General features: G+C 30.7%; 3 protein-coding genes across 3 annotated transcripts; 1 reads left to right on the forward strand and 2 right to left on the reverse strand.

The window, feature by feature from the left end:
• Positions 1–11,080: 11,080 nt before the first annotated feature.
• LOC145063328 (uncharacterized) lies at positions 11,081–13,609 on the reverse strand. The gene is made up of 5 exons (XM_079010918.1): positions 13,071–13,609; positions 12,029–12,655; positions 11,840–11,898; positions 11,668–11,739; positions 11,081–11,590 (listed from the first exon to the last, which is right to left on the reverse strand). The coding sequence occupies exons 1-5, from the start codon at positions 13,401–13,403 to the stop codon at positions 11,236–11,238; spliced, it is 1,446 nt and encodes a 481-aa protein (XP_078867044.1). The 5' UTR covers positions 13,404–13,609; the 3' UTR covers positions 11,081–11,235.
• A 1,363-nt stretch (positions 13,610–14,972) lies between these two features.
• On the forward strand, positions 14,973–15,413 carry LOC145064075 (uncharacterized). The gene has a single exon (XM_079011594.1). It carries the CDS (start codon positions 14,973–14,975, stop codon positions 15,411–15,413), a length of 441 nt encoding a protein of 146 aa, XP_078867720.1.
• A 648-nt stretch (positions 15,414–16,061) lies between these two features.
• On the reverse strand, positions 16,062–17,534 carry LOC145062797 (Cyclophilin-like peptidyl-prolyl cis-trans isomerase family protein). The gene is made up of 2 exons (XM_079010390.1): positions 16,801–17,534; positions 16,062–16,441 (listed from the first exon to the last, which is right to left on the reverse strand). The coding sequence occupies exons 1-2, from the start codon at positions 17,486–17,488 to the stop codon at positions 16,233–16,235; spliced, it is 897 nt and encodes a 298-aa protein (XP_078866516.1). The 5' UTR covers positions 17,489–17,534; the 3' UTR covers positions 16,062–16,232.
• Positions 17,535–18,032: the final 498 nt, after the last annotated feature.

Raw genomic sequence — 18,032 nt, forward strand, 5'->3', positions numbered from 1 at the left:
ACAATTTTACCCTCAGGGACCATTTTCGCAGTTTTGTCTTTTACCATACCATAAGGACCATTTTTGCATAAGTTCTTTTTTATTTTATTGAAGTATTATATATTAATAAATATTATTTTTAATATATAATATTATATATTAATAAATAATTTTTTATGGGATTATTAATTTATTATAGTTGTTTTTTTTTTTGGGGGAACGACTATAGTTGATTTTTTTTTTTTAATTTTTTTGGTTTGAGTAATTCTTTTTATTGAGTTATTATATATAAATATATATAGTTTTTAATATATATAATTTATATCATAATAAATATTATATTATTGGATTATTAATTTCTTTTAGTTAATATTTTTAATTCTTTTTTTTAATTATTTTTATTGGATTATTTCTTTTATTTCTTTTAATTTATTATTTTCTTCATATGCTAAATATTGTTTTATTGGATTATTAATTTATTTTAGTTAATTCTTTTAAAAAAAATCGACGTAATTATTTTTTATTGAATTATTGTATATCAATACATATAGTTTTTAATATAAAATATTTATATCATAATAAATATTATATTATTGTATTATTGTTATCTTCTAGTTAATTTTTCTAATTTCTTTTTTTTAAACTAATTTTTGTTGGATTATTACTTTTAATTTATTATTTTCTTCATATACTAAATATTATTTTATCGGATTATAATAGTAGTTCTTGTTAATTTTATTGGTTCCACCACAAAGTCATGGGATACGCAAAATCGTGGTCTCTCATCATCGAAATCGTTAGGATCATTGCCAAACACTTTCATTTCATCTAGCTTATGATGAGAAACCATTGGAAAATACCATCACCATCACCCGGTCACCACCACCACTTATAAATGTCATTGGGGTTTGTTGCGTATTATGTGGGATATGAAGGATTCCATTGGATTATGAAGAGGTTGTCGCAGGTGGCTACCAACAACGCTGGGTGGAATAGGGTATAATATCTATGGAACCTCCGATGAAGGTGTTTGGAGGTGATCCTGCTAATTTTTGACGATGATAATCGACACTTTTACGTATTTCGACGACTTTGTGGTGAAACTAATAAATTTAAAAACAGTTAATAGTATACATTCAAAATAAAATAATAATCCAATAAGATAATATTTATTATATTAAAAAAATAATAAATTAAAAGTAATATTTCAATAAATTAATAATTCAAAAAAATTACAAAAATTAATAATCCAATAATGTATTATTTACTATGATGTAAATATTATATATTAAAAATAATATTTGTTGATATATAATAATCTAATAAAAAAGAATTGCACCAACTAAATGAAATTATAAAAAGAGTCAACTAAAAGAAATTAATAATCCAATAAAATACTGTTTCGTAATATGTAATAATCCCATAATATAATATTTATTATGATATAAATATTATATATTAAAAACTATATGTACTGATACATAATAATTCAATAAAAAAGAATTACTTCAACAAAAAAATTAAAAAAAATAATTAGCTAAAATAAATTAATAATCCAATACAACAACATTTAGTATATGAAGAAAATAATAAATTAAACGTAATAATACAATGAAAAATGTTTAAAATTTATAAAAATTAACTAAAAAAATTAATAATCCAATAATATAATATTTATTACGATATAAATATTATATATTAAAAACTATATGTATTGATATATAATAATTTAATAAAAAAGAATTACTCCAACAATTTTTTTTAAAAAAATCAACTAAAATAAATTAATAATTCAATAAAAAATATTTATTAAAATATAATATTGTATATTAAAAATAATATCTATTAATATATAATACTTTATTAAAATAAAAAAGAATATATGCAAAAATGGTCCTTATAGTATAGTAAAAGACAAAACTATGAAAATGGTCCCTGGGGGTAAAATTGTCATTTTAAGGAACTTAACGGATGAGGGACCAAAACCACAACAAAACTCATTGAAAAGGACCAAATCTGCAACTTTCCAAACGTTTGGACCATAACCACATAAAATAAGAAACCACAGGGACCATTTTTGCAGTTTTGTCTTAATTTTATGCCCACATTGTAATGAGGGAGTTGATATCTCACATGTTTTTTGGGTGCCCTTTCCCTACCGCTTTAGGGTTAAGTAGTTAGATGGTAGAGCATTTCTATTCACACTCTTACTTTCTATGGTGATCGGCTTTCTTGGTTTGGCTTTCTCAGTGTCTTGGTTTGTTTCCTTTTGTCCGTAGAAAAACACTAGAGATTATTTAGTGGTTGTGCTTGTTTACTATATACTAGGTGTGAGACCCATGTATTACATGAGTTTATTTAAAAAAAATTAAATTTAAAATTTTAACAATTTGAAAAATTTGAATTTATAAGAAAAATGAGAAATTTTTTGAATTGTTAAAATTAATGAGGCTTTAATGTATTGACTACATTACATATATAAACCATTTCTAATAAATACCTTACATATATATATATATATATATATATATATATATATATATATATATATATATATATATATTACCTTATATATTAAATGTGGAACTTTAATTTAATAAAATGAAAAATACAATAAAATGACAAGTGGAAAATAGAAAATACCATGTGTCTAAATGAATGAGAAGAGAACATGTGGCAAAAAAACCTTCATTTATTATAGTAGAAGATGTGGTGGTTCATTGTTGCGGTGACCATATCAGCCAACGACCATGATGTCATGTAAACACAATGCATGAGGCCAAAGTGGCCGCAAACCCTATCATAACCAGCATACCCTTCGGCCTTACTAATTAACATAAAGAATAGGACGACAAATCTTGTTGGATTGGTTGCCTTAAAGACCCTTTGACTTTATTTTATTTTTATGTATTTTGTTACTCTACAATCTTTTTAGCTTTTGGAAAAGAACTAGATTATAGCCCGCGTTAAACGCGGGAAACGTATAAAAAAACATATAATCGTTTATAGATATTGTATAATGATTATAAAAAAATATATGGTTATTGGTATTCTTGAAATGTGTAGAAAATACATTGAAAACGATAAATATATATAATCAATGAAAGATCTCTTTGTAGACATCATATTTTGTTTTATTAGTTGAACGACTTTCCTCGTCTCATATAGTTATAATATTTATATATTTATAAGCATTTTAATTAGACGTTCCTTGCTTAATAATGTTACCTAATTTAAACATATATTGACAACCAATATACCGTTTTTTCTATTGCATTAAATATTGACAACTATTTTATTTATTCAAATAAAGTTATGTAATATAATTTATAAAATGTTAAATGTTATATAGATTTAATTTTAGTATATCATCAATGAAGATTCTTTTCTAAATCATAATTGGTTAATTTTAAATTGATTATAAATATAAATGCTAGCTTTTATTTTTGTTCTTATTTATTTAGTGTTCGCAAGAACTTTGCATTAATTTTGGCGCAACTTTGAATAATTTTAGTATATCATCAATGTAATTTGATATATCTATCAATTATATGAAATATCAAATAATGACATTTCATTACTACTGTGATAATTTAGTTTATATATTGTATTTTCACTAATCTTAACGGTCTTATTTTTTCTAATAACCGTAACGCTTTTACTAAATGTACTTTTTACAAATCTCCTAATATCTTATAATTTTTATTTTACTTTATAATTTTTCATAACTATGTTATTTTCAAGATTGACTACTTTAATAGTGTTTTTTTTTTTTCAGTCCATTCAATTTTATATTTCATTGTACAACATCACCGTTTGTATGTATTCTGAAATTTCACTTTAAAAATGCTTAATGTTTACACCTTGATATTAATTTTTTTAATAAACTCATGTAATAATTATGGAATATATATCTCATTTTAATTAACATTCACTTCCTTTATTATATCAAATTCCTAATTAAATGGATTTACTTTTGGAAAATAATAATTATAATAGGGCAGCATTATCTAAGACGTAAATGTTTGATATACTTTTGGAGAAAAAAAATCAGGATCATTAAAAAAAACTTATATAAAGAAAATACAAATTTAAGTTTGTTGAAATTATTGATGAAATTACTGGCGAAAATTTATTTTGGAGGAAGTTGTATTTTGTAAGGTATAATAAGATTACAAAATTTGAAATATTTATATTTGTTGTGTAAATTAATAAATTTTATTGTTACTATACAAAGATAAAAAAGTAGGTTAATATGATATATAAAAACATATTAATTTCAATGATATTTTAAAATCATGCCAAAATTAACCGGATTCTTATTACATAAAAATTAAAAAAAAAAACCATAATCATCTCTAATATATAAAAGTAACATTTTCGTAATTAATATCAGTTCCCAAGATAGTTAATTTTTGTTTTGTTAAAGGTACCTAATATCTTTTCATGTTTATTTGAAAAGTTTCAGAAAAATAGTTATCTGATTTCATATAATTTGTGACAAAGAAAATCGAAATATATGAATACATACATTTGATATAGGAACAAAAAATAATCGAAAAAAATATAAAAAAATGAAAGAAGGTACTGACCTTCTGGCGCACAAGAGCGAATGTTTATAGCAGAGAATGATGATGGAAGTTATAAGCAATATTAACGATGTTGTAGGAGAAGATTTGAAGAAAATAAACGATTGAAAATAAATATGAGTCGCGAATTCAATGATGAATCGTATATGTATGTGATAATTTGAATATGATTTTTCGGTATTAATGATTTCCTAATAAAAAAAGATTTTTATATTAATGGTTTACTAATATAAACGGATTTATATTAATGGTTAATATTAAGGCCTTGATTGAAATGATTTGTTAGTAATATGTTTTTAAAACTGATCATATTAAAATCTTCATAACTGAAAATTCAAGATGTAAAATATGGAAAACTTTTATTGGAATTAAATATATTCCATTTCAACGAATATAAGTTATTGATTGATGATTGCAAATCATTTATTGGAATTAAATACATTCCATATGGGGAAGATGATGTAAGCAATTTGATCTAAGGGTGGAAAAAATAAGATTGAAATGCAATCAGTGGTCCAGATTATTTAAGATGATGTCATAAGGTTTCTCTTTTAGTAATATTTAAGAATCTTTTGTTCGGGAAAAATAATAACAAATAATATATAACTAAGACTGACGCATATATCTATAAACTAGTTTCGACTATTTTTTATAAAGAAAATATATATTATTGGACATATTAACCTAACTTTTCCTATTTGTTTTAAAACGTCCCTAAAGTGTTTTTTTTTTTTTTTTTTTCAATTAAAGGGAATAAAGTCCAATTTCAAGTGTTTAAAACGTCATTTTTGAAAAAAAAAAAAAAAAATCGGTTAAAGAGGTTAAATAAATGACATGTAATCAAGGGACCATTCCAACGGTCATATTATAATTTATTCTTTTAATGTATAAACAAAATAATTGAATGATCTTTTAAAAGTTCATTAGGTTAAAAAGATATTTTCCTTTTATAATTTTGTAGAGAAATCATCTTTGTTTCTTCTCTTAATCAATGCAAGGAGGACCTATATAAGCACGGCGGAATGGAACAGTTATAACGTTATAACTTTCTTTCTCGTTATACTATAATATTTTACATTATATTCTACTAATATATTATATTTTGAAAACTTACTTATTCTAAATGTGATAACCTGTTAAAAAAACAAGTATCCACTAAATTATTATTAACAAGATAGATTTTGAAAATACGAGTTTATTTTGTTTCTAGTCAAGGGAACATAAGTGGAAAAAATAAAGTTAAATAACTATGTGTGGTCGGTGGGATTATCAAATGGTTGTCGAATATATCAAATATAAATAAAGTATGATAATATGTTTTACCCATTTTCATCGATAACTATCACATGTGAGGAGGAACGTGTATGGATAATAGCCGTGTCACACGTGTCCTCCATAGCGATGATCTACTATAATAAATGAAGGTTTTTTTGCCACATGTCCTCTTCTCCTTCATTTAGACATATGGCATTTTCTAGAATTTTTAAAATTTTCTATTTTCCACTTGTCATTTTATTGCATTTTTCATTTTATTAAATTAAAATTTCACATTTAATATGTAAGGTAATATATATGTAAAGTATTTATTAGAAGTCTCACACCTAGTTAAGCAATATTTGTTATGTAATAATCTAACAAAATGGGAAGTAGAATTACTTCTTGGAATTAATTAAACATTCTTGATATATTCTATATCATTCTTTTATAATTATTTAAAGATATCAATAGAATTGTATACCATTAAATGTAAATACTTTGTGTATTTGAATAAAGTTAGGTGTTGGTGATTTTAGCGTCGTCATGTCGTTTTGTATAATTGGAACTTACATGTGAGCTAAGGGTTTCGTAATTTGTACTCTAATATATGTTTGGATATATGCAAAGTGCACTATGTATAAAACCAAATTAGAAGCCGGTTCGACGACAAGTCGGGGGTCTGAGGGCAGGGCCCGGGCTTTCCAAAGGGGCAGCGACCCTTTGGCGGGGTCTAAGGGTAGCGCCCCTAGCGAGGTCTAAGGGGCAGAGCCCCTACTGGGTATATAGTGGAAAAATCAAATTCTTGAGGGTGATTATGGTAAAATTGACTAAGATCGTCAGTTTTGGAAACCATTGATTTCCTTGTTAATTCTGGATTATCTTGACTTGTTTCCAAATGAACCCATGACGGCCAACCCTAAAACAAAACCCTACATATCGTTTTCTATATAAATGACTCTCCCTTTGAGGAGAAGGGTAACCTTTTAGCTCTTGTTTTTCTTCATACGAACTCAGGATCTTCTAGCAATTTGGCTTACGTTTTCTGTGCCTAGATTTGTAAGTGTCCCTTTGGGATTATCCTAGGCTGAATTTCTTGTAACCCGGGCATATGGTAGAAATATCAGTTCTGAAAGTGTTTACACGATCCAAAGGGTAACCAGATCTCCACTATAAACCCTACCTAATTTCTAACAATCGAGCTGATAGTGTCTGTTTTTGGAGATGGGTGAATCAATCCGTGAGATGACCATGAAGTTCGCAAAACTGGAGAAGTTAAAAGGCGTCAATTTCAGGAGGGAAGAAGAAGATGCACTTCATGCTGACCACTCTGAAAGCAGCATACGTGCTGACTACTCCAATACCACTTGATCTGGAGGAAGGTGTTAATGAGACACTTGAAGAGACCAGGAAGAGGCAAAAGTGGGACAATGACGACTACATCTGCAAAGGTCACATCTTGAATGGTATGTTTGATGCTTTATTTGATATCCATGGTGATGCTTTAACTGCTGAGGATTTGTGGGACACCCTTGAATTGAAATACATCACTAAGGATGCTTCTAGCAAGAAGTTTCTGGTTAGTGACTTTAATAACTTTAAGATAGCCGATTCAAGGTCTTTCACTGAACAATACAATGAACTCATTGGTATTTATGGTCAATTTAAATTGCACAATATGAATATAGATGAATCCATTGATGTGTCAAGTGTAATTAACAAACTTCCACCATCATGGAAGGATTTCAAACATAACCTAAAACATCAAAAGGAGGAATTTTCATTGGTTCAACTTGCTAGTCATATTCGTATTGAAGAATCTCTCCGTACGAAGGAAATTGACAAATCTGATAAAACCAAAGGGAAAGTTGAATCTGGACATCCCTTTGTTCATATGGTTGAAAATAAATCCAGGAACTCGAACCATAAAGGACATGGCAAACTTAAGCAGGAACATGTCCCAAATAACTCCAACAAAAAGAAAAAGGAACTGGTTTGTTGGAGGTTCAACAGGGTGGGGCATTGCAAACATGATTTTCGTGTGAACTTAGGCAACAACAATAATAATAATGGTATTGGAAACAGTGGAGCCAATGGAAGTGTGAACGGGTCTTTGGGCCAAGTTAAAGTGGTCAGATTTTACTAAATTTGATAATTTTAATCAAAATTAGGTTTATTGTGTTTCACTTATTCCTGAATCGTTCTTTGTACAGGATGATGATGTTGCTTGGTGGATCGACTCTTGGGCAACAAACCATGTATGCAAGGATAAACAGTTTTTTGAAACATTAACACCGCTTGAAGATGGATCGGTGCTGAGAATGGGAGACGATTCTTTTATACCTATTTGTGCTATCGGTGTTTTGAGTCTTGAATTTACTTCTGGAAAGACTATTAGACTTTTTGATGTTTTGTTTGTTCCTAAGATTTGAAAGAATCATATTAGTTCTAGTTTTTTTTAATTTTGATGGTTTTAAACAAGTTATTGAGTCGAATAAGTTCATCTTATCTCGATGTGGAATGTTTATTGGTTTTGGATATTTAAATAATAGAATGTTTCGTTTGAATATTATTGACAAATTATTACTAGTTCAAAATTCTGCATTTCTATCTTCTACTTCTAATGTTGATATTTCTATGCTTTGGCATGAAAGATTAGGTCAAGTCAATTTTAGAAGGACGCATGAGATGTCAAAAGATAATTTAACTCCAACCTTTGACATGACTTCTGATAATGAAAAACATGCATGCTTACAAAACTGACAAAACAACACTTTCCTAGTGTCACTAGAAATTCGGCTATTTTGGAACTTGTATACAGTAACATGTGTGATTTTCACATCCACTCCTTCCTTGGGAAATAAAAAGTAATGTAGTCACCTTCATTGATGACTACACTTGATTTTTCTATGTGTATTTGTTATATTACAAGGATGAAGCCTTAGATAAATTCAAAATATACAAAACCGAAGTGAAATTGCAATTGGGCAATCCGGTTAAATGTCCCAATACTAATAAGGGAGGTGAATATATGGATCTCGTATACTCCCAATCAGTGGGTATCACCCATGAGACCACGACACCTTACTTACCACAACAGAATAAAATTGTTGAACGCAAAAATCGAGTCTTAAAGGAAATGGTAAACTTGATGCTGTCATACTCAGGGTTGAGTAATGGATTCTGGGGAGAGGCCATGTTAACGACCTGCTATTTATTAAATAGGATTCCAAATAAAAAGAACAAATCAGTCCTATATGAACTTTGGTTCAAGAAAAAGTCGAATTTAAGTTATTTTCGTGTTTAGGGATGTCGTGCAGTTGTAAAACTAATCGAGCCTAGAAAGACAATTTTGGGAGAACATGGAATATTGTTGAGTCATTTAGTTGTAAAAGTCGAAGCATTGTTTGTTCTATTTCGCATGTATTTATTTACTAAGTCTTTTTATGTCGAAGCCTAATGTCTAGACTTAGTATTTTTTGTACACTCATATTTCCTATAAATAGGGGCTGAGGATAGAAGTAGAAAAACGAGTCTTTCTGCTTATTTTGTAATCAGTATTGTATTAGAATTCTCTATTCAATACAAATTTGCTGATTAATATTTACATTTGGTGTTCATATCATTCATTACTCATTCATCTAGATCATGATTGCTTTCTAAATCTCGATTACAATTCTCATCAATTGGTATCAGAGCGGGTGTTCTTGATTCAATCAAGAATTGATCCTTGATGGCAAATTCTAAATCTTGGTGTTGGTTTTATTTTTCTTACATATAGAACTCATCCCACATCGACGCTGAGGCTAAAACCCAACCACAAATCTCTATTATAAAAGAGATGCAACTTCATCTCTTTTAAAATTTAATTGAGATCCGTCCCATTTCGAGCTAAGATCAAACTCAAACACATATCTCCCTCTATATAATCAAATCTTGGGATTTAGCTTAGTCATAGTTAATATTTTAAAACTAAGGTTTAGGTTGTCCGGTTTCAAAACTTATCAAACCCGCAAACATACTAGTAAAACCAAAAACCGACCCATCGGGTTTGGTTGGGTTGGGTTCTAATTTTCTTAAAACCGATAATTCAGTTTGGGTTCGGTTGTAGGTCAAAACCGACCCAAACCACCAATGCTCACCCTAATCTAAACAATAATACGGTGGACTCATGAAAGGAAAATCCAAATTCCGGTGACAATATGCCTTTAAGTCCGAGTTTTACACAATTGCCCCTTGACTTTTCCATAATGACAGTTTAGCCCCTCATCTGTAACTACTTTTCAAAGAAAGTTTCAAAGTGCACCTTTTTGGCCCCTCAAATAAAAAATCTTTAGTTTTCATTTGATTAATTATTTTAATTAGCTACTGATGATTATTAATCATATTTAATTAAATGCATTTATACCACTATTCCATCAATAAAAAAATAAGCAAAACGGGAAGTTATAATAGAATATGTTCTAAATAATCTAAATGGTGCTGATTCGGTGATTCCACTTCATAAGGTATGTGGGATACATGAATTTGATGGTTAACAAGGTATGCAAAAATAAATAAATAAATAACCGAAACCACACAAAAAATCAAATAAATACAAAAAAAAAAAAAAAAAACTTATTTGTTTTTGTTTTTGGCTTTTAGAAAAATGATTTTGTTGGCTTATTTTTGTTTTTTATATAAAAAAACAACAAACAAAATTATGTCATTTAATGTATTTGTTTTTGTTAAATTTTAGCCACATTTGTATGAAAAAACCCATGAATATGAAAATAAAAAACAAAAACAATCACTGAAAAAGCCAAGCAAAAAAAAATGAGGAACCAAAATCGAAAAAACCTATGGTTTGATATTTCTGAAGCCAAAAACAAAATATTCATTTTGGTTTTGGTTTTAGTAAACATCCCCTTCATGGTTTAGGTTTTTGTATTCTGAAATAAATTGGTTTTCTTAAAAATGATGTTTTTGAAAAGTTTTTTCTGAACACTCTATACGTGAGTTTTTTTTTGCAAAGAAACTAAAATAAAAATAAAGCAGTCAGATAAAAATGTGAAAATTTAGTGATTTTTCTTAAAAAAAAAAAAATCCTTTTGCTACATCTTAAGCTCTTAACAACTTCCTACAAATGATGAATTTTGCATTATTAGCCATCACAGTCAATCAGTCAATCATACATTTTTTTCCCTTCGCGAAATGCAAATAAATTTCAAGAAAAATGCACTCTTCAATATGTTAAGTGGAAAGTAGAAAGCTTGTCATCCATAAACTTTCAAGTTTATTTCCAAAAGATCAATTCAACAATACACAAATAAAATTAATCCTCATAACTCACATAAACCTATAAGCATCAACAAAAAAAAACATAGAAACATTCATTATAATCATATACCACAAGCCAAATTTCGATCTTGACCTAGTAATCAAAGAAAGGGTTGTTCTTGAACAACCTATCATTACTATTTCTATTTTTAGAAACTCGAACACTTCGATCATCTTTCTGGGATCCAAAACCCGATGAAACTCGACCCGTATCCGCAAAAAGATTCGGGTGACAATTTTCATCATCTTCTTCATCAAAAGTTGTCCATTTTGTCTCCAAACTCTTTTGCTCTTCTTTCTTCATATCAAAACATGTGTTCTTAATCTCCGACCTCTTCTGTTCTTCTTTCTTCATAGCAGAACACGTGTTCTTGATCTCTTGAACATGATCCTTAAACTCTTTTCTCACCACTTCCAACACAATTTCTCCATATTGATCACACCATTTCCTAAAAATCCCATGAAAATTATCAAAAATTGGTGAAAGATAACTAAATTTTTCAAGAAGTTTGATTTTTTTGCTTACTTGGAGAAAAACTTTTTCAAGTCAGCTTTATCGATGGGAAGCCTTGTCGAAATCACATCAATTTTATCATCACTGAAATTTTCGGATCATTGAGTTATTTATTTTCATGGATTTTACAAATAAATAAATAAATAAATAAAAACTACTATATCTCAAAATCTATATTTCTTACGATAATTGAAGCTCTGCTTTGAGTTTTAGTAGCTCCTCCTTGATTTTATCTCCTAGAACCTGAGGAAATGATCGCATAAGCACAAGAATAGAAATGTAATTTCAATTATTTGTGTATAATAACATCTTTTATTTTTTCTACTCGATCACTTTACTAAAAAAACTAAACCAAATTGTTCTATCAAATTACCTTATCAACAAAGAAATCACCCGATGATCCATCCGTATGTAGCTTTCTCTTGATTTTGGTATCTTGTCCCTCTCCAACACCTAAAGAATTTTCATTGATCGAATCATTTAGTGATAAAGGAATCGTATCTTTCTCCAAATCATCACTCTTCTTCCATTTCATAAAACCATTAAAACCCCTCCTTTTCGCCTTCTTTGATGACGAATCCTCAATCACCACACTCTCTGACATCAAAATTGTCGGTTTTTCTTCATCTTTTTCTTTCATTTCACAATTCCAAAATGGGTTTTCTTGAGATACTCCAAGATTCTGAATACTCATATCAGAAATAACACTCTTATCTTTATCGTTTTTGTTTGATGATGAAGATGATGATGAAAGACCAAGAATCGATGCAGTTCCTTTGACTTGTTTGATTGTTGACTTTTGTGGCTTTGACTTGTTTTTGGAGCCGGAGTCTTGTAAGTCAATTACAGACCATTCGTCGTTTGGGTTTCTTTGTTGTGATCCAGCAACGACTATGTCTTTTGGGTTGATTTTGGCTCCTTGAGCTGAAAGTCTTTGCATCAATGGAGTTTTTGATGTGTGATACTCCTCTTCTGATATACAGTTTGCATATAGTAACTCCTGTAACCAAAATGAAGAAAGAAAAATCAACTTTTTTGACACCCAGAAAAAACCCAAATTGCAGTTTGTTCGAGTCTTGAAAGTGATACACAAATAATTATCCACCATGGAGATGCTAATTTAACTAAACGTAAAAAAGATATCAACTTTTTGAGATCCAGAAAAATCCAAGTCACAGTTTGTTTAAATCTATCCAAAAATTGAAACAGAGATCGATTTTTTCAAAACCCAGATCATAACTTGTTCCATTCTTAACACAATTAGAATCATTCAATACGAATATACAAATTCACCTAACATGAGAAAGAAATCATACTTTTTAACCTAAAAAAACTACAATTTCCCACAAAAATTATGCAGATTAAACTTGTAGGAAATAAAATATCTAAAAACTACGAGAAGTTTAGGTTCTAACCTGTAAGAAGATCAGTTTATCTCTGAGAATCACAGGCTGTTCATGATCAAAAGGTGAAGAAATAAGAGTGTCAAGAAGATGAGCCCTAAAAGCAGAAACCTCAGCCTCAGCCAAAATACCTTCGTTAAACAAACCCATCAAATTCAAGATCTGATGGAAAGATTCCTGCTGCCATTTTAAGTTATCAGATTGTTGCTTCCATAGTCTCTGTTCAGCAGCAGCAATGGCGGGTAACCTTCGTTTCTTGAAGGAGAAAGGGAGGATGTTCTTGCAAATAGAAGCGATTGAATCTTGAACAGAAGAGTAGTACGTGGGTTTGTATGTGTACACCATTTTTTTTTCTTGCGATCGATCTTTTTTTCCTTTTTTGAAGAATTTGGGAGTGATTGAAGCTTATTGTTGGAATCTGATATGTAGATGAATAAAAATGGAAGAGACGTTTGGTGATTGATGATTGATGATGATGATGAAAGAATGTGGTTTTTGTCAAATGATGTTGAGCTTTTTCGGTGTTTCTTGAACGGTCACCATGGGAACTAGCCGTTGAGAGGGTTTAAAGGTTCAAAACGGTAATGTGGGAATGAAAACGACGTCGTGGGTTTCGGAATTGGCCCAATTTAGTAACTATTGAACTTTTCCGTTGTATACAGTTTTTACGATTTTTGGGCCATTGACATTTGAATTTTATTTAGATCGGTTTTGAATTTTAAATCAGGGAAATGAATAAATATATTATCCATGTTTCTATTTCTATATTTTTAATATGTTGAATAACTAAAAAAATTACATGTATGTATGAGTGTCATTTTTTAGTTAATTTTCTGCTAAAATACACTTCTTAAAATTCAATCATGTCATATATCATCATAACCCAAAATGCGATAATGGTATCAGGGGTTTTAACTGCTTTTATGAGTTTAATCAAGTTTGTATTCCGAGTCCGATGGCATCTTTTTTGCATGTATTTTGGTTTGTGCATGTGTGCTCACAAGTAAAAGTACATGTATATGAAATAAGAAATTATGTAAATTTTTTTTTTTAAACTCATCACTCATGTTTGATTATGTAGCTATAAATTATCATAAAAAATGATATTTGAATCTTTGACATTTCAATCTTGATTTGGTATGCTGTTAAGAAAATTGAGTATAAGAGAAAAATACAAAATTAGCCTAATCTTCTAAATTTTTATCAAGAAATAACCAAGAAGTTAAAAAATTACTCATATAGCCTCATGGATCTTCATGGTTTGAGATTTCGAAATTTGGATTGTGAGTTTGGGGGTTACACCTGTAATTTCATAGAAATTTTTAAAAAAAATCTAATTTTGCCCTTGATTGACATTTGGCAATGAACGATTTCATTTTTCTGATTTGTAATTTTTTCTTCTCAAATGTACAAATGTCTAATGCATAGACACTTGTACAATCACATTTATGTAAAATTGAGGATAATTTTTTTTTTCAAACTTTAAATATTATTGACTCACGGGCTTGGTTCTAATGAAATTATTCCATAAGATAATCACAACCAATTATGGCCAAATTGGAGCTCATTAAGTGTCACTTAGCGAATTCAATACATAATTGGATCATTTCTATTTTCGGCTATTTTTTTAACTAAAATATATATAATTAGGCTAAATCAGTCTGTGCCAAATTTTGAAGTCTTCTTTATTTCTTATGAAGATAATAAAAAGACAATAATACCCTCTTATGTGTTGGCCATTTTGCCGGCTCCTCCCTTTCTTAGTTGTTAGTTGTTTCCCACTAAATTTTCAAAATCTTTGTTGTTTGATTCTTCAGCCGTCCAAAAAACAAACACACTCACACACCCTATAAAACACACACAAACAAAAAAAAAGCACACTCCAAAACCAATGCAAAACCACCATCAATAATCATGGAACACGAACAACAAAGCAATCACATCTCCGATGACTACTACAACTCCGACAATGAAGAGGCTGTCTCCGGCAACAAATGCGGTTGTTTCCGCCTTTTCTCTTACTTCAATTCCCACCACCATGATGGAGAAACAGCGGTGTTCATCCACCATAGGTTGGGAGAAAGAGACATTGGAGACAAAAACAGTTGGTTGATGAATCGATTCAAGAGATTCAGAGAGTTTTCAGAGGTGATTGCGGGGCCTAAATGGAAGAACTTCATTAGAAAGTTTAGTAAGAAACCGAAAAAAGGGAATTCTTCTCCATTTCAATATGATCCTGAGAGTTATGCACTTAATTTTAACGATGGTGTTGGCGATGAAAGTGATGATGATTGTTCGTTGCCTCGTAGTTTCTCCACGAGATTTGCTCCTCATTCGGGTTCCATGGCTAGTTAGTGTTTTTTTCTTTTTTTTATTGTTTGATTTTATTTTCCTTGTAAAATACTAAAGTATGAGAAATTTCTATTAGTTTATTGATTTATTGTCATTCCTCTCTAATGCATATTTGTTTGTACTCATATAATTGTATCCTAAATGATGTATCAAAACCCAACCCAATGATGGGACACATGTGTATGGGGCTATGGGCCATGCTATTTTACAAGAGGTTAAATGTAAAAAAATTAACTTCCTTTTGCCACTTTATTTATGATAGCATCCTACTTTTAATTTTTCCAAATAAAATGTGCTTCCAAAAATCTAAGTACTTTTGTGATAAAAATAAAAAATTACACTATTAGTCCTTGTGATTGGTAGAAAATGCCACTACAAGTACTTTTTAGGAAAGTTTATCATCATTGGTTCTTTTCAGGTTTAAAACCCACCCAATGGATCATCATTTTATGCCAACCACAAGTGATGACCCATTGTGCGTGTTTTAGACCTGAAAAGAACCAACTATGTTAAAAACTTCTCAAAATGACTTGAAGTGGTATTTTCTACCAACCACAAGGACCATTTGTGTAATTTTGTCTAATAAAATTGAATGAGAATAGTATGCTACAAGACACAATAAGCTAAATCCTAATCCCCAAATTCAAAAAATAAAAAAGTATACATCCTTAAAGTTGATAAATTACATAACATAAAAATGTTAAACTTTATGTAAATTTACACCACATTAGGTACATATCTCATTTACATTTGAGAAACATGATACTTTCAACAATTAATTATCCCGGATATGAAAAAAAACACAAGTGTGCCATTGAGTGATTAAGGTAGTGATGGGGAAAGTGTAGGCTTTGTGACTTTAAGTTCACCACAATTGCTGATATACAAAGTCTTTTGAGGCCTATCCCAAATTGCACGTGCATTTTTAGCTCTTCCATCTCCAAGAAACTCTGCCAAATCATTATATTGTCGAATTCTTTCCCCTGGTTTGTATGTTGGAATTGAAGATATACTTGCCACCACATCCATACCTATAACAAAAATATTACTATTAATAGCAACCTTCTTTTATTTGTTTGTGTACTATGTAGCATTGTATAATGATTACGATTGAGAAGGGTATATATGTCTTTTAACAAAACAACTTCACACATTACACAACCCTAATCATGATGCCAAAGTGAATATATGCTTAGTAGATCTAACTTGAATATCATAGTTAGAACTAGAAATCTTGCAAAAGTAGTAGGAAATCTGAATCAAAGTTCCAATTCCAATCCTTAACTTCTATGGCATAATACTGAAATTAACGAAATGGGTTTCATTTCCTTTCCTAAAACAATGGTTTTAAACACGAATTTAATCAAATGTTTAGGAGAATTGAAGTTACCTTCAAGAACAGAACCAAAAACAATATTTCTACCATCAAGATCAGGGCAAGGACCAGGGCCAGTTGTGATCATGAACTCGACATTATGATAATTCGGATCAAGTTTAATGTCGTCGTCGTCGTCGTTTTCCGATAAACAGAGTGATAAAACGCCGCCCTTTGTGTGCCCTAATTGGAAAGCCTTGGGGTCGATACTCTCTGTATTCCTAACCAAACCTACCGGCGGCTTAACTTCTCCTTTATCCCTCCGTCCTTGATGCCCCGCCATGAAAAACCGACCGGGAAAGATCTTCTGAATTAGCGTTCCTTTATAGTACCCAGAGACGCCGGTGCACATGGATTTGAAATTGGAAACGGTGATTGGAACGAGGTTGCCGTAGAGGCCAAGGACGATGCGGCCGACGGGTTCGGTATCGGGACAGAGGGCGAGATCTGATCCTAGGGTTCGGGTTTGGAAGTAGCTAGGGCAGATGCTGAAGTCCATGAAGACGCGGTCAGTAATGGTGGTGTCAGGTTGTTTTTGTGGTGGTGAGGCTATGGAGAGGGAGGGGAGGGAGAGAGCGGTGGTGGTGGAGGAGAGGAATAGAAGAGAGCGGCGGTGAAGGTGGAGTTTGGAGAGAGGGGCGGATGGAGGAGGATAAGGAGGGAGCGTGGCGGAGGTAGTGGTGGTTGTGGTTGAGCAGCCCATGGTGACGACGGAGCATGACGGAAGGAGGTGGGGGAAAGGACGAGTTGATATGTAGGTGTGATTTTGTGTGTTCCTGGATAATACACGGTCATCCGGGTGGGGCCACTTGCAAAAGTACTTTTATGGATTTTTACTTGAGTTAAGTTATTAGGATGTAATGGGTAGAGGTGACAATCGTGTCGTGTCGTGTCGTGTCGTGTCGTGTCGGGTTCGTGTCGTGTCGAAATACTAAATGGGTTGAAACTGTTTGATCCTAACCTGACCCGTTTAATTAACGTGTCGTGTCGTGTCAACCCGTTTATTTTCGTATCGAGTTCGTGTCGGGTTTCGGGTTACGGATATACCTTGAAATATGTTGTGTCATGTGAGGTTAAAAGATCGAGCATGTTGAAAGAGTAGGAGTTGGGTAGGTGGAAAGGAAAAACTAATAGTTTGGAGGCAGAATAGATGAAGTCATAGCAAGTTCAGATGACAAAATTAAAAGAGTGCGATTTGGGGAGGCGGATGACAAGGTCACGAGGATGTGAGAGTGGTGAAAGAGATT

The sequence above is a fragment of the Lactuca serriola genome, chromosome 7 (genome assembly GCF_051521515.1).
Source record: "Lactuca serriola cultivar US96UC23 chromosome 7, Lser_US96UC23_V15, whole genome shotgun sequence".
Taxonomy (NCBI): domain Eukaryota; kingdom Viridiplantae; phylum Streptophyta; class Magnoliopsida; order Asterales; family Asteraceae; genus Lactuca; species Lactuca serriola.